Source organism: Triticum aestivum, chromosome 3B (assembly GCF_018294505.1).
Source record: "Triticum aestivum cultivar Chinese Spring chromosome 3B, IWGSC CS RefSeq v2.1, whole genome shotgun sequence".
NCBI lineage: Eukaryota > Viridiplantae > Streptophyta > Magnoliopsida > Poales > Poaceae > Triticum > Triticum aestivum.
The window spans coordinates 333284684-333302794 of record NC_057801.1 but is presented as its reverse complement, the minus strand read 5'-3'; the positions used below and the strand labels follow the sequence as shown (position 1 = coordinate 333302794).

Genomic DNA, 18111 nt, shown 5'->3' with positions numbered 1-18111 from the left:
GAAAAGTCATATGTTGTGTACTTGTGTGGGATTTAATTCCATGTGCAGTAAATTGTAAGGAATTTCAAACACATTGGTCTAACATCTATGACACAATTAAGCATGGAGTGCCATGACATTTAAATTCCAAAAAATTAAATAAAGATCAGAAACACATGAAACCTTGGTTGATGTAATGTCATGCCACCAAGATGATGTGGTAAAAATTTTGGCATGTTTGACGAATTTTTGGACACACACCCCTCACAAACTTGAGAAACTCATTAGAAGGCTCGTGGTTACGAGAGGGAACAATGCATTTTGATGAGGAACAGGAGATAGCTTCCTCTTACGACCTTCAAATTTTTCTACGTGTAACGTGCATTATAAAACTGTCATGTGAAAATTTGGAAAATTTCAGGGGTCAGCTGACCTTTTGAAAACATTTAAGTGATTTTGTAGCAATTTATTGACAGTAATTCAAATTAGAACTACATTTACATGCAATGGCTAACCATAACGGTTTGAAAAATCATATTTATGTACTTGTGTGCGAGTTAATTCCATGTGCAGCAAATTAAAAGGAATTTTCAAACATATTGGTGTCACGGCATGGAATTCGAAAAACATGAAACCTGGCTTGATGCAATGTCATGCCACCAAGATGACGTGGTAAAAAAATTGTCTTGTTTGACGAAAGTTTGGACACACACCTCGCACAAACCGGAGCAACTCACTAGAAGGCTCGAGGATCCGAGAGGGAACAATTCATGCTTGATGACGAACGGGAGATAGCTTCCTCTTATGGCCTTCAAATTTTTTTCAATGTGTAACGTGCACTAATACAACTGTCATGTGAAAATTTGAAAACTTTCAAGGGCCATTTGACCTCTTGAAGATATTTAGTGATTTTCTAGCCATTTAATGATCGTATTCAAATTAGAACTACATGTACATGCAACTGCTAACCATAACGGTTTGGAAAATCATATTTGTGTACTTGTGTGCGAGTTAATTCCATGTGCAGTAAATTAGATGGAATTTTCAAAAATATTTTTCGAACGGCATGGACACATGCTTGGAGTGTCATGGCATTTTAATTCCAAAAAAATGAAAAAATGATCAGAAAAACATGAAACCTTGCCTGATGTAATGTCATGCCACCAAGATGATGTGGTAAAAAATTTGGCCTGTTTGACGAAAGTTTGGAGACACACCCCTCACAAACCGGAGCAACTCACTAGAAGGCTCATGGTTCCGAGAGGGAAGAATGGATGTTTGATGACGAACGGGAGATAGCTTCCTCTTACGGCCTTCAATTCTTTTCTAAGTGTAACATGCACTAATACAACTGTCATGTGAAAATTTGGAAAATTTCAAGGGTCATTTGACCTTTTGCAGACATTTAAGTGATTTTCTATCCATTAAATGATCGTAATTCAAATTTGAACTACATCTACATGCAATAGCTAAATATAACGGTTTAAAAAATCATATTTGTGTACTTGTGTGCGAGTTAATGCCATGTGCAGTAAATTAGAAGGAATTTTCAAACATATTGGTCTCATGGCATGGCCACATGCATGGAGTTCCATGGCATTTTAATTCCAAAAGATTAAAAATGATCAGAAAAACATGAAACCTAGCTTGATGTAATGACATGCCACCAAGTTGATGTGGTAAAAAAATTATCCTGTTTGATGAAAGTTTGGACACACAGCCCTCACAAACTGGAGCAACTCACTAGAAGGCTCGTGGTTCCGAGAGGGAACAATGCATGTTTGATGACAAAGGGGAGATAGCTTCCTCTTACGACCTTCAAATTTTTTCTACGTGTAACGAGCACTAATACAACTTTCATGTGAAAATTTGGAAAATTTCAGGGGTCATTTGACCTTTTGAAGACATTTAAGTGATTTAATGACCATAATTCAAATTTGAACTACATCTACATGCAACGGCTAACCATAACTGTTTGAAAAATCATATTTGTGTATTTCTGGGTGAGTTAATTCCATGTGCAGTAAATTAGAAGGAATTTTCAAGCATATTGGTCTCACGGCATGGACACATGCATGGAGTGCCATGGCATTTCAATTCCAAAAGATTAAAAAATGATCAGAAAAACATGAAACCTAGCTTGATGTAATGTCATGCCACCAAGTTGATGTGGTAAAAAAATTAGCCTGTTTGACGAAAGTTTGGACACACAGCCCTCACAAACTGGAGCAACTCACTAGAAGGCTCGTGGTTCCGAGAGGGAACAATGCATGTTTGATGACGAATGGGAGATAGCTTTCTCTTCCGGACTTCAACTTATTTTCTACGTGTAACATGCACTAATACAACTATCATGTGAAAATTTGGAAAATTTCAGGGGTCATTTGGCCTTCTGTAGACATTTAAGTGATTTTAATAATTGTAATTCAAATTTGAACTACATCTACATGCAACGGCTAACCATAATGGTTCGAAAAAAGTAATATTTGTGTACTTGTGTGCAAGTTAAAAAATCATCAGACGATGTAAATATCTGATGTTCAAAAAGGAAAATATAGAATCTGGCAAGACAACTGGCCCCTACACGATTGGCACTCTATTTCGTGCCTCGAGGTTTGCAAGGTGAGTGGAGTGCATTATTAATCAGACACGGCTCAACATTGAGAATCGTCAGCTATTATGTTCACACACGAATTTTGCTGCGGCTATCGTGTGTAATTCAAACTACAGTATTCGTAAATTCCGGCGATCGGCGTGTGTACTGTTCCTGTCGATCTAGATTCCGACCGCCAATAAGTACTACCTTGCTCACGTCATATCGCCTGCATTCTCATCTACATCCTCCCCTTGCTCTCTCTCTCTCTCTCTCACGTCATATCGCCTGCATTCCAACACATGTTCATTTTCTCTCTCCATGTTTCGATCTCTAAGTCTGTCAACTACACAACCCCTGTACCACACCCGCCATTGCACCCCATGCCGAGCTCTCTCTCTCCCTCTCCCTCTCACTCTCTCGCGCTAAATACTTGCATTGCCTATCTAGCCCCCCAACCTCTCATGCGCACGCACGCACGTTGTCTATCTAGGTCACTCCCTCGAGTCTGTCTCACTCTTTCTTCCGCACGGCGGGCCACACTCACTCAATCTCGCTCTCTTTATTTGAGTCTCGTTTAACCTCGTTTTCTTTCACACACAAATGATATATCTCCCTGTTCGGGCCTCGATCGACACACTCTATACTCTCTCACGCAGATTGTCTATCTAGGTCAGTCCATCCAAGCCGCCCCCACTCTTTCGACCTCATGGCGGGCCACGCTCACTCACTCAATCTCTCTCTCTCCCTCCCTCCCCCCCCCCTCTCTCTCTCAAATCTCTGCCATGGCGCCGCCGGTCTGCCCACATGTCGACGAGGAATCGCTGCCCCCCAAGGAAGCTCACTCAAAGAGCAGCGATGAGGACCCCTACGTGCCGTCGAATGAGGTTGCACTCCCCCCCCCCCAACTTTGGATTGGTTTTGGGGCCAGTATGATCTTTGTCTTTGGAAGTCACTGCCGCCGGCTGAGGAAGACAGGCAAGTGGCTTCCAAGAAGGAGATGGCGGAGGAGGATGCCAGGTACAGGGTAGCCTGTGAAGCCCGTGATGCCGCCTGGAAAAAGGAGGTGGAGGAGCTTTCGGGGCAGGCGCGTCGTCGTGCGGAGGAAGTATACGAAGATGGGTACTTCGCGAGGAAGGGCAATGGCGTTAGGTGCCTCGTCGCTGCATGGAGTTGGGCCGATAAGCTCCAGTGTGCCACCAACGAGGAGCTCCGGTGGGCGCCCAACGAAATGGCAATATCGTTCGCGCTCGCCCGCTTGCAGGAGGCAGATCGATACGTCAAGCACTGCAAAGCGGAGCAGGCGGAGTACTGCCTCCGCGCTGGAAAGACGCCGCACACCAGGAAGATTCTGGCGAGGGGCTGCCGGTATACTAGCCCGGGGAGGGATTATTAGTTTTAGTATTGTTCGTTTTCAAATTTATGCATTGTATGTAGTAGTTAAGTATTATAACGTATATGTGATGATATTATATATATTCTGTGATGAACAAATGAACAATTAATATTATATATATTATGAATTCCATTTTTCTATCTGTTTTTGTATACTAATTTGAATCTATCCGTTATCATCCACATATACAGAATGGAAAGCGTATAAACACACAATGAAACAGAACATATAAGAATGGAAAACAGAGTACACACATTGAAACAGAGCAATACTATGATTGCTGTGAATACATAGCTATCCACGTCAAAACGACTCAACAAAATAAAACACGTCCATGAGACCATGACCAGCAGCCCTTGCCTATGGTAGCTCTTGCCTCTGTCTGAATTCATGTAGGCATTCTTCCAAGCGGTCGACATGCTTGCGGTACATGTGGAGCGCGATCTCTTGCTCCAAGTTGGCTATTTCATTGGAGATCACCACCTCAAGGATGCAAGGGCCATGTTCCTCTACTACGCCTAGGTGGACACCTGGGCCAACGAGGCGGTCGAGCCTACCGACCAGCACGCTAGCATCGAGCGGGCCGTGGACAAGGCGAACGGCGCGACCCATGCGAATGGCGTGGCTGGCGTCCAGTGCAAGTATGGCGTGGCCGGCCTCTGGTGCAAGTACGGCCCAGAGGGCCTGTGCCGACTCCTGGCGAGGAATGGGGGTACTGATGGGACATGTACCTAGCTGCGATGCCCTGTCGACAACAAGCAAGCGCCGATGGATCCGCTCTTGCTGTATGGCGTGCCGCGCCTCTCGCTTTGCGGACTCCAACGGTCTCGCCGTGCGGCGGGCCGAGAATCTTTGCCATCTGCTAGCAGATGGCAACGAGGTGGGGGTGGGGTCCAATGGAGGCCAGTACACTATAACGGTCCAATCACACCTCCTTGCCGTCTGCTAGCGGACAGCAAAGATTCTTTGCCGTATGTTAGTAGATGGCAAAGAAAACGCTACCTAACGGTTATACGGCCCACCCCACCTCCCACTCTCTCTGCCCTCTCACTCCACCATGCCCCCGACGACAACCGCCGGCGCCGCCGCCATCCCTAACCCCCACCGCCCTCGCCGCCCATCGCGCCGCCCCACCACTTGCCCCTACGGCCTTGCCGCCCCACAGCCTCGCTGCCCCACCCTCGGTCTCGCTGCCCCACCCACGGCCTCGCCGCCCCACCTGCCATCCGCCGCCCCACCGCCACACTCCGGTGAGCCTCTCCCCTCTATTATTTTTCTTTTAAGAAGAAGAAGAAGAATAAGATGATGAAAAAAGGAAGTAGAAAAAGTAGGAAAAGAAAGAAATGAAGGAAAAGAAGGTCGAGGGTCGAGGGTCGAGGTGTCGAGGGTCAAGTATCCTTGAGGGGCTGAGGGTCGAGGGTCGCCGAGGGAACGAGGATCACCGAGGGTTCGAGAGTCGCCGAGGGGTCGAGGTCAAGGGTTGAGGATCGCCGAGGGGTTGAAGTTCTTTTCATAGTTTGAAGTGTCGATGCTTTATATGATGTGATGTCCTAAAGTTTTTTGACTCGATCGGTAAAATTTATAGGCTTTGTGCTATTTCATCTTCTTGGAGTAATCGTGGTCAAAGTTTTCAGTTCGTGATCCCGCCGTTGTTCGAATACTTCCTCTACAGCCGAGGGTGAGCTACGAATTCACCTTCACCTCCTACGCTCTGAGGGAGCCCTGGACTAAGAGGTACTCGGGCGTCCCGTCTATTGGATATGGGCTGGACTGATGAGCCATCAAGATACAAGACAAAAGACCACCTCTCATGTCCGGTAGGGACTCTTGTATACATGGATAGCAATTTTAGGTGTCCGAATATGCTATTTCCTTTCTATTATACCGACTTTGTACAACCCTAAGCCTCTCCGGTATCTATATAAACCGGAGGGTTAGATCGAAGGCAGGATCATAACAACATTGATAGGCTAGCCAAGCTAGGGTTTAGCCATTACGATCTTGAGGTAGATCAACTCTTGTAACCCCTATACTCATCGAATATAATCAAGCAGGAGTAGGGTTTTACCTCCACTAAGAGAGCCCGAACCTGGGTAAACACTGTGTCCTTTGTCCATTGTTACCATCAATCCGTAGACGCACAGCTTGGGCTGCTCTACCCGAGATCTATCGGTTTTGACACTGACATTGGTGCTTTCACTGAGAGCTCCGCTGTATCGTTGACAGAAGGATTGATGGCTCGCCTCTTCATTAACAATAATGCTGCGTCCAGGGAAACCTTTCTCCCCGGACTGGTCTTTGTGTTCGGTGGCTTCGTGTTGTGTGCCAACCCGATCGGCCACCTCCAGCAGGTCGATTGTTACGCCTCCGGCCACCAGATCAGGTTTGGAAACCTGAACTATGTCACTCACATCCAAGGAGATCTAATCTTCGAGGGTTTCACAGCCTTGGCTGCTGCTTTGTGCCCCCATGAAGAAGGCTCTTCGGATCCCACATCAGATCCCGTTCAAGGGTCAACACTCACACCTGCCCCGGCCTTAGATCCGAGGTGGGTCGTATCATCCGAAGATCGGAGCGTTAGCCCCGCCGGACTCTCTCCCTCATGGTGCTCCCGACCGAAGACCCAGATGCAACCTTAGACTTGCCTCTAGACGGTAACTCCAAACTGTCGAGGTCAGCGCTCATCGGGTTCGATCAGGTGTCTTATGCTGAACTCAGCCCAGCGGACCCACAGTTTCCTGTCCAGTTTTCACTCCTATATGAAGCATTGGGATTAATGCATTCTCTCGCCATCACGCAGGATTTGCCTCCGAACTATACCCAGCTCGGGCTGGGGGATAAGAGCGGGTAATTTTATGCCCCACCCACCACACACTTAATAGCCATTGTCGAGGATTTAACTCACATGCTGGATTACGCATCTGAAGACATTGACTGTATGGACGATGATGCCGACACCGAACCTAGCCAGGTCCCACCTCCACAGGGCGTTGGACGGCCAATTCAACCTATGATGTGTACATGCTGGACACTCCTGATAAAAAGGATGATGAGGATAATCGGAACCACGATGAGGTCAAGCCCGTCAATAAACCACTAAAGCACCGATGTCAGCAGCCACTACAAAAAAAAGACACATCCATGACATTTTGGGCCGAACAATTTTTTTTCTGTCATACATATGACACTTCTATGACGATAATTGTGACAAAACCCAGTATCATCATAGATGTGGTGGGCTCCTACTTCTATGACAAAAAATCATGAAAGAAAATGGGCTTTTCGTCCTGGGCGGGCCAGAGACGCAGCTGCATGACATTCTTTGGGCCGTCCATGACGGAAAAAACCGTGGTAGAAGCGAGGGCGAGGAAAATTTCGGGGAGTTCCCGGTTACGGTGGGCGGTAGGGGGCCGAGCGATGCACGTTTCTCTCGTACACGTATGCGCATGTCTACGAGGCATTGGCTCTAACTGAACCCGAGCGAGGCGTTGGGCTCTAACTTAACGCGAGCGATTGCACTATAGGCTACGCGTTACTGAACCCGAGCGATCGATCGATGGCTGTTAACTGAACCCGATCAAGTGATTCCTTCGCTACTGCTGCTAACTAAAGCTGATCAATTGGATGAACAGTGAGTGTTGCGGGGGGGGGGGGGGTTGGATGAACAGTGAGCGGTGGGGGTGGATGCAGGACCCCATGGCGTTGCCTCTGGATGAACAGGACGACCCCGTGGAGGGCTGGATGAACAGTAGACGATGGAGGGGTGCCCGTGGAGGGGTGGTTGAACAGTAGCCGGTGGAGTAGCGCGCTGTGGAGGTTGGATGAACAGGAGCCCATGGAGGCTGGAGGAGGTCGACGGTAGCCCATGGAGGCTGGAGCAGGTCGACGGTGGAGATGAACAGTATCCTGTGGAGTCCCGTTTTGTGGTACGCCACACCCCTCCCGATGAATAGGACCCCCGTTTCGACTATAGCGCTCCAACACAAGTCTGTTTCGTCCGTTTTGCCATACGCCACACCCCTCCCAATCAATAGGACCCCCGTTTCGACCATAGGAGGTCCGTTTCCTCCGTTTTGCGGTACGCCAGACCCCTCCCGATGAACAGGATCCCGTTTCGAACGTGGCCGGTCGAACACAAGGTCGTTTCCTTCGTTCTGCGGTACGCCAAGCTTCGTTTCCATCGCATGTTCCGTCTAAGCCTTCCCGATGAACACAACGACGCATTTCGTTCCGACCCAGCCGGTTGGCTCCCCATGAACACGACGACGACGATGTTTCTCCATTTCGACCCAGCCATGTACACGAGCCCTAGCCGTACGTATGCGTGAGTAGGCGTTCGAGACCCCGCCCATATGTACACATACGTGGCCGTATTTTCTTTCTTGCACACTGGCCGCTGCACGTACGTGTACATGCTATGTGCGCGCCTCTACTACGACACGTGCACGCCTCTACTACGACACGTGCACGCCTCTACTACGACACGTGCGCGCCTCTACATCCACCAGTATGTACGTACATGTTCGCGACCAGAATGACAACGCTACTGATAAGCACATTTCTTATATACTATTTGGGCACACAAATTCACCATTTATTGAGATATATCCATCCATTCTTGCTACGACTTGTTGAATATTCGAATGATAATCATAAAAGAGAATCTTGACTAGTGAATTGTTTATTTTGCAGAAAAGTGCGCAAAGGCACTATAATCGTCAAGACTTCTACTATGTGGCTAACGAGAAGAGAGAAGGGCATGAAAGAAATACGTCAAGGCTTGAGCGTGAAGGAAAGAAGTAATGTAGGGGAGCAAACTAAAAGAAGAGGAGGATCTTCTTGGGCAGAAATGAAGAGAAGAGGAGGGCCAATGGGCAAATGTGGCAGATCAGAGAGGGGAATGAAATCCCTAGCCGCTCCTCATTGCAAATCAGGCCTGGCACACATCTCTCTCTCCCTAACCCCTCCTTCTCCAACTCCGGCCGCCGCCATGGCCAGGCCGGTGTGGTGGTGCGCCTCCGCCTCCCATCCATCCACTAGCTCCACCGCGTCATCTCCACCAGCCGCCGCTGCATCATCCACCATCTCACGCCCCATCATTTTGGCGCCATTGCCGGGGGCTAGCGTCGAGTGACCGTGTTAGGCTATAGACTAGGTTTATTTTAGTTCCGTGTTTAATTCGTCGTGTATTTCATTTTCTTCGTTCCTTTTATATTTTTTCGCCGTTGTTGCTTCGGCTTATTAGGATACTAACATTCTGACTAGTATTTACTGTTTATGAGTGTGCGTAGGAAATCTGAACTATTTACAGGTTGATTGATAGTTACACTTGGCGGAGATATGGCGATGCTTCGTGATGTTTGGATGCCAAGTAGCCAATGCTATTTTACAGGGCCACTTTGGCCGTCTTTTGAGGCGGAAAATTTTGAGCTAAAGCCTGGTCTTATTGCTTTAGTTCAACAACATCAGTTTGGAGGGTTGCCTAATGAAGATCCTTACGAGCACTTACACCGAGTCATGGAGTATTCAGATACAGTCAAGTACCATGGAGTTCCTCAAGATGCAATCATGTGCAGGTTGTTCACATTCTCCCTCCGCGATGATGCTCGTGCTTGGTATCGATCCTTGCCATCAAGGTCATACAGTTGGAATGAGATATCGCGAGCTTTCTTGGATAAATATTTCCCACTACACAAGCAGTCCGCAATTCAAGATGAGATCTTCAATTTCATTCAGCGTGAAGGCGAGAGCTTGTATGATGCTTGGGAGAGATACAAAGCCTTATTCAGGAGATGTCCTAATCATGGGCTCAAGAGATGGTTAGAGCTGCAGATATTCTATAGAGGATTGACTTCGGACACTCGAGCTTATGTCGATATGGCAGCGGGTGGAGCTATTGCAAACAAGACACTTGATGAAGCTTTTCTGCTGATTGAGAGCATAGAGTTCCACCAACTTCAGTGGTACAATAAGAAGCCCACATCTGATTCATTGGTTTGCTTGCAACAAATCACTACACCTCAACCACCAATTCTTACACAAAAGCCCGAGCCTCTATCTCAGTGTGACAAGGTTGAGCTTGCATGGATTATATTTGACGATGATGACACCATTCTAGTTGACACACACGCTACAGATCATCTGGATACTAGTGTTGGAGATTCAATTTTGCATTGTGATGATTCTTCCATGGATGAGCCAGAGCTGCAGTTCGTTGCTTTTGATATTGAGGAGTCACCTTTAGTTGATATTGATCATGTGCTGCTAGAGCCAGATATGGAGAAGTTCACCTTTGATGATGTTAGCCGCATTGATTCTTCAACACTTGAGCCTGAGATGGAGAGCTTCATGGTTGATTATGGTGAGGTGGATTCAGATGTCAAGGAGTCAAGCTCTATTTCACTTGTTGACACGAGTCCGGTGGAAATTTCTACTACCACACCTCACTTGGTATCTTCAATGGAGGTAGTCCTGAAGCTTCTTCCTAACTATCTCAGGTATGATCTCAGCTTTCTCGACAAGATATGCCATATCATGGATACTGCCTATGCACCATGCGATTTATTGATGATATCTATTTATCATATGCTCAATAGATATGCTTATGTGATAGGATACACTATTGATGACTTAGAGGGCATTGTCCCTATCATTTGTATTGGCTTGTTTGTTGAGTGTTCTTTCAGGTTTACGCTTGTGCACCATTCATTACGAGCTGACCAAGTTCGAGATGACATCCCATGGGATCCTGGTGGATTCACGACATGGTCATGAGGAGAAGCAATGGGCACACACGAAGAGGAGTGAAGCTGGAGCAGGCATGGGGATAGAGAAGCAAAAAGAGAAGAGCTGCAGTTTAGAGAGTGTTGAGCGAGTGCTACTTCCTATATAAACCCGGTGAGCTGTTTCATGACCCGAATCTTAATATATCATCCATTGATACATGCTGAAATCATTTGATATTTGGGTTGCTTGAGCAATTTCTTAAATATCGTCCCACTTTACCTTCGACATAGGGTGATTGATGTGAATATGTGAACTAAGTGTTGAATGCCTTGTAAACTAGTGATCTACACAAGGCTTGCTTTGCTGAAAGTAGTGAAAGCTATTAGTTTTGAGTGCTCAAATCCCTAGTACACTAGAAAACTTAATCATTTTCTGCTTTTACCTCGATACACCTAGATCATTAAGTGTCAGATGCTGAGTTTGTGCCTAATGTGTTCCCATTGAGAGCAATCACCTAACCACTATGGATTAGCATGCTATGTTCCCTGGATCGGTAGCATGTGAACCAGACATGGAGAAGTGATGATTCCTATTTTTGTGCTTATGCATTGTTCATTTAAGATAAGTAATAATGAATAAATTAGTCTGACTACCTATAGTAGCATGTTATGTTCTCGGGATCGGTGGCATGTGAAATCGGGTTAGCTTGGGCAGTAATTATTAATAAAAAATGTAATTGTCGAACCAGGTGTATACCATTTTCTCGGGATCGGTGGTATGTTCCTTTGGGGAGATAAAAAAAACTATATAATTGGTCGAGCCGGGTGTATACCATGTTCTCGGGATCGATGGTATGTTCCTTTGGTGATATCAATAAAATATTACCATTACTTTCTTCAAATTCAATAAGTGCTTTCAACCACAATATTCCTGGTAATAAGTGATCTGATCACAAGTTTATGTTCTTTTTGTTTTTTGGATCATGCTCTCTTTAGGAACCTTTTGGCACAATCAGCATTTGAATTTGTTGATCCATTTTTATCATTGTAAAAGTTTAAAATGATTGAGTCTACTACCATCCTATTGCTTTGTAGCACTCTTAACCATTAATTTTCATTAGCTAAGTCCAAAGCATGCTTTGTTTGGAGATCTACTTCACTGGGACATTCTCCAGTCAGCTCACTGTTCATTATCTAGATCTTGTCATATTCCTTTGCTTGAGGACAAGCAAAAGTTTAAGTGTGGGGGAACTTGATAAGCACATTTCTTATATACTATTTGGGCACACAAATTCACCATTTATTGAGATATATCCATCCATTCTTGCTACGACTTGTTGAATATTCGAATGATAATCATAAAAGAGAATGTTGACTAGTGAATTGTTTATTTTGCAGAAAAGTGCGCAAAGGCACTATAATCGTCAAGACTTCTACTATGTGGCTAACGAGAAGAGAGAAGGGCATGAAAGAAATACGTCAAGGCTTGAGCGTGAAGGAAAGAAGTAATGTAGGGGAGCAAACTAAAAGAAGAGGAGGATCTTCTTGGACAGAAATGAAGAGAAGAGGAGGGCCAATGTGCAAATGTGGCAGATCAGAGAGGGGAATGAAATCCCTAGTCGCTCCTCATTGCAAATCAGGCCTGGCACACATCTCTCTCTCCCTCACCCCTCCTTCTCCAACTCCGACCGCCGCAACGGCCAGGCCGGTGTGGTGGTGCGCCTTCGCCTCCCATCCATCCAGTAGCTCCACCGCGTCATCTCCACCAGCCGCCGCTGCATCATCCACCATCTCGCGCCCCTGCTGCTCCTCTCTCCCTAGCGCCTCGCTGCTGCTTCTCCTCTTCTTCTCTGAAACTACTGCTGCCTCTTCTCTCAATCTCCGCTGCTTCTTCTTCGGGACACCTTGCTGCCGCTTCTCTCTGAACCGAATTGTTGCTGCTCTTCTCTCCCTGATGCCCTTGCTTCATCTCTGAACCCATCTTTGTTGTTGTTCTTCCTCACCAAACTGCTGCTGCTCCCAACCCCCTGGTGCTATCTCTCTCTACTACCCCTGCTACCCTTCTTCTCTGAACCTACCTACTCCTTCTCTCTCTCTCTCTCTCTCTCTCTCTGAAATACCTATGCAATTGAGATGTTTGAGACTTTGTAAGGTTCAGACTTTGTAAAATTCAGAATTGAGATGTGTATGGTGTGTAATGTTCAGATTTTACTAGTGTAAGCATCTTGTTATTTGTTCAGTTTGGTACTGGTATAATATAGTACTTGTTATGTTGGATCTGACTAGTGGAGGCCTTGTTAATTTGGGAGATTATTGATCTATTAGAATTTGCTTCTGTGAATTAGTATTCTGTTAGCATATGAATGTGTTCACCCCTTGTGTGTTTGTTCCTTACTGAAATTTATTCCATTGTCTATGTGTTAGCTCTAGTACATGTGCTATATAAATACATGTGTGTTTGTGGTGTAAACCATCTATATTGTGTCTTATAATCTTATTTCTTCCATCTCTTACATGTTAAATAGTCATTTGTGTTCACTTCCCTTTTGTCGATAATGTCCGTGTTAGTATTTTAATTTCTCAAGCATTATGAAAATACCAAAAAGATTGTTGAAGATAATTTGAACCTTTCTGTACTTTTTTTTGCATTTTCTTTGTCGACGATCTTTGGGAACGACCTTGTTAGTTTAGGTTTTATTTTCTGCATTCATCTCTTAAAATTGTGTTACCTAGATTCAACCGAGCATAGTCGTCGTCGCCTAGTCCCTGTGGAGAACACGACATTCGTAGTTTGGGGCGTAAAAACCCCGCTATATTACAATTGATCAGCTACGTACGCTTCGACCAGGTGGGTCCCGACTGTCAGGCACTTCCTTGCGTGCGAAGATGTAGTTGGTGGGTCCCAGCAGTCTGGGGGGCGAATCATTTTTTTCCGGACGCACTTCCTTGCATGCGAAGATGTAGCTAGTGGGTCCCAGCAGTCAGGGGGCGAATCATTTTTTTTGCCAGGATGCACTTCCTTGCGTGCGAAGATGTAGCTGGTGGGTCCCAGCAGTCAGGGGGGCGAATCGTTTTTTTGCCCGGACGCATGATACGTCTCCAACGTATCTATAATTTATGAAGTATTCATGCTATTATATTATCCATCTATGATGTTTTATATGCATTTATATGTCATTTTATATGATTTTTGGGACTAACCTATTAACCTAGAGCCCAGTGCCAGTTTCTGTTTTCTGCTTGTTTTTGTATTTTACAGAAAAGGGATACCAAACGGAGTCCAATTGACGTGCCAATTTTTGAGGATTTTTTATGGACCGAAAGAAGACCACGGAGCATCGGAGTTGGGCTAGAGGAGTCCCGGGCTATCCACGAGAGTGGGGGGCGCCCCCCTAGGGCGCGGCCCCCTATCTCGTGGACAGCCCGGAGACCTCCCTGACGTGAAACCAACGCCAAAAATTCCTATAAATACTGAAACTTTCGGGAATTAACCTAGATCGGAAGTTCCGCCGCCGCAAGCCTTTGTAGCCACGAGAAATCAATCTAGGCCCTCTCTGGCACCCTGCCGGAGGGGGCCATCATTACCGGAGGCCATGGAGGAGGATCTCGGAGGGGCCATCATCGCCATGAAGGCCAAGGACCAGAGGGGGAAAGCCATGGAGGAGGAAGCACAAGGGGGAGAACCTCTCCTCCTCTCTCTTGCTGGCACCGGAGTGCCATCGGGAGGGGAATCATCACCGCGGTGATCGTCTTCATCAACATCACCATAATCATCACCATCCTCATCTCTTTTACGCGGTCCACTCTCCCGCACCCCGCTGTAATCCCTACTTGAACATGGTGCTTTATGCTACATATTATGATCCAATGATGTGTTGGCATCTTATGATGTTTTGAGTAGATATCTTTTGTCTTTGAGTTCATTGATGATCTAGATTGGTACGAGTTGAATGTTTTATTTTGGTGCTGTCCTATGGTGCCCTCCGTGTCGCGCAAGCGTGAGGGACTCCTGCTTTAGGGTGTTGCAATACGTTCATGATTCGCTTATAGTGGGTTGCTAGAGTGACAGAAGCTTAAACCCTAGTAAGGGGGTTGTTGCGTATGGGATAAAAGGGGACTTGATGCTTTAATGCTATGGTTGGGTTTTACCTTAATGAATCTTTAGTATTTGCGGATGCTTGCTAGGGTTCCAATCATAAGAGCATATGATCCAAGTAGGAAAAGTATGTTAGTTTATGCCTCTCCCTCATATGAAAGTGCAATGACGACTATCGATCTTGTTAACAATTGCTTAGGACAATCCACACACCGATCCACCATTATTCCACACTCGCTATTTATATTATTTAGTAGTATATTCTAAATTTATGATAACAGCACCTACTTTTATATTTTCGCTCTCCCATATCATACAAAGTTATCCTCTTTATACCCACAACACAGTTTTATTTCTTGTTTCTAGTTGGAAGCAACGTTCGGTGCACGTAGAGTCGTATCAGTGGCAGATAGGGCTTGAGAGAATATTTATCTTACCTTCAGCTCCTTGTGGGTTCGACACTTCATAGTTATCACTTCCACCTTTGGGAATTGCCACGATGATTCCCTGCACTTGGGGATTATCAAGCTCTTTTCTGGCAACGTTGCCGGGGAGCAATAGCGTGGGGTTGATATTCTCGTGTGTGCTTGTTTACTTTCTTTACTTAGTAGATTTTGTTTTTCCTTTTTGTTTCTGTTTATTTGTGGGTGAAACATACAATTTTTTTTCAAAAGAATGAAAATACCAAAAAATATATACTTGCCTCTCATGCCTAAAAACATTTTTCAAAAAGAGAAGTGATTGGAAAGTTATGCATTGAAGAAGTGAGGGTCGACCTTGAGCACTCGTGTTCATGCTCACGGAAAAAAGTAGAATTTTTCATGGAAGTTTCTCTATAAATAATTATCCCCATGTATATATCCTTTGTATTATAAAAATACTGTGCCTAGCTTTGGTTTTAGTTTGATAAGATTGCTTGCTTACTATGTGCAGAACAAAAACAGAAACTTTGGCTGTAGTGCATGAATTTACATTGTTTACTGGAAAGTCAAATGGGTCTGAAACGTTTTGCACATTACTTATGTACAAATTTTGCAAATTGTCAAATTTATTTCATAATTTTTGGAGTTACAGAAGTTTACTAAACTTCCAGATTACTACAGACTGTCCTGTTCTTAACAGATTCTGTTTTTCGTGTGTTGTTTGCCTATTTTGATGCACCTATGGCTAGTACATAGGGTATGAACCATATAGAAGTTGGAATACATTAGGTTTAACACCAATATAAATAAAGAATGAGTTAATTACAGTACCTTAAAGTGGTAGTTTGCTTTATTACACTAACGGATCTTACAAGTTTTTGTTTAAGTCTTTGAGAATGAAGTGTTTGAAGAACGAGGAGTTACTGATGTGAGAAGAATAAAGAGAGACAAAAGTTCAAGCTTGGGGATGCCCAAGGCACCCCAAGTAAAAATTTCAAAGGATACTCAAGCATCTAAGCCTGGGGATGCCCCGGTTGGCATCCCATTTTCTTCTTCAACAAATATCGGTATACCTCGGTTTTTGTTTTGTTCACATTGTTTGTGCCCTTTGTGTTTTTGTTTTTCTTTAAGAATCATGCTAGTATGAGATAGCTCTTCATTGATTTATAGAATACTTCATGTGCTTCACTTATATCTTTTAAGTAGGATCTTATAGAATGCTCCATGAACTTCACTTAGATCTTTTGGAGTATGAATAATATAATTTAAAGTGGGTTTGGAAGAGTGTCAACTTTAGGAATTAGTGATCCCACTATCTTGGAGGGTGTTGAATCTTCGTACGAAATTTATGAAAGTGGATTTGGAAGAGTGTCAACTTTAGTTAGTATTCCACTATTTCGGAAGAGGTTCCAATTGAGTATGAGAACAAAGTTTCTATCCATGATGCTACTGAAAATTATTATGAGGGAGGAATATGTGCTTGTAGGAGTTGCAATAATATCAAGTTTCCTCTCTATGTGCTTAAAGTTTTCAAGTTATACTTGTTTTGCCTTCCTATGCTAGTTGACTTTTGTTCCTATAAAATTGTGTGCTCACAAAATCCCTAGTCATAGGAAGTGAGTTAGATTTAAATGTGCTAGTCATATTCTTCATGATGCTCTCTTTGTGTTTCAACTCTTATCTTTTATGTGAGCATCATTGAAATCATCATGCCTAGCTAAAAGGCATTAAATAAAAGCACTTGTTGGGAGACAACCCAATATTTATCCTTACTGTTTTTGTGTGTCGACATGATTAAGCTACTGTAGTAATCATGTTTTATGCTTTTTGTTTCAATAAAGTGCCAAGTAAGACCTTTGGGATGACTTGGGTGAGAGTTAATGTGATCTTGCTGTAAAAAACAGAAACTTTGCGCTCACGAGATTAGCTGTCATTTTTTACAGAAGAGTGATTTTGAGTTGATTCTTTTTTTCGGAATATTAATATACAAATTCCTCACATCCACCAATTTATTTAATAATTTTTGGAGTAGCATAAGTATGGTTATCGTTCAGATCATTACAGACTGTTCTGTTTCTGACAGATTCTGTTTTCATCGCATAGTTTGCTTGTTTTCTAGTTTCTATGGATTATATTTCTCAATATAAATTGTATAAATGACATGGTACAGTATGCATTGTGTGAAAACAATTATGAACCTTGTCTTTTACAGTACCAAAGTGCATGGTTTACTCTTTATCATACTAACCTATCTCACGAAGTTCCATTAAGTTTTGTGTGATTGAAGTTTTCAAGTTTTGGGTGAGATATCGAATGAGGAGAATAAGGAGTGGAAAGAACCTAAGATTGGGTATTCCAAAGTCACCCCAAGGTAATATTCAAGGAAGACTCAAGCGCCTAAGCTTGGGGATGCCCCGGAAGGCATCCTCTCTTCCGTCTTCAAAACTATCGGTACACCTTACTCGGAGCTATATTTTTAGTCGTCACATGATATGTGTTTTACATGGAGCATCATTTTATTTTGTTAGTATTAGCTTGCTGTTATTTAGAATAGTGTTTTGCATCTTTATTTTCAATAAAAAAGTCAAGGATAGCCTTTACCATGTTTATTTTGCTACTATACATGTTGCTGTTTGAAAACAGAAAGTTCACCGCTGTTACAAAAATCCCCTAGAAAATTCAGAGCATGATATAATGTTGAAACTTTTTTCATAATGAGCTCTGATAGATATACTACAGTGGTAATTTTATGTCATAATTTTTGGAATTAGGGAAGTATTGATACTCTTGCATTCTTTACAGGCTGTACGGTTTTGACAGATTGCTGTTATGTTTGCATTGTTTGCATATGTTTGCTTGTTTAATGATTCTATTTGAGGATAGGAGTATTAAATATGCAG

General features: G+C 44.1%; 1 protein-coding gene and 1 non-coding gene across 2 annotated transcripts; one reads left to right on the top strand and one right to left on the bottom strand.

The window, feature by feature from the left end:
• Positions 1-9667: 9667 nt before the first annotated feature.
• On the bottom strand, positions 9668-9778 carry LOC123073017 (small nucleolar RNA R71). The gene has a single exon (XR_006435545.1). It is a non-coding gene; the product is annotated as a small nucleolar RNA R71 (small nucleolar RNA).
• Positions 9779-9845: 67 nt separating this feature from the next.
• LOC123067496 (uncharacterized) lies at positions 9846-10742 on the top strand. Its single transcript, XM_044490272.1, has 2 exons — positions 9846-10465; positions 10655-10742. The coding sequence occupies exons 1-2, from the start codon at positions 9846-9848 to the stop codon at positions 10740-10742; spliced, it is 708 nt and encodes a 235-aa protein (XP_044346207.1).
• The last annotated feature ends 7369 nt before the right edge of the window (positions 10743-18111 follow it).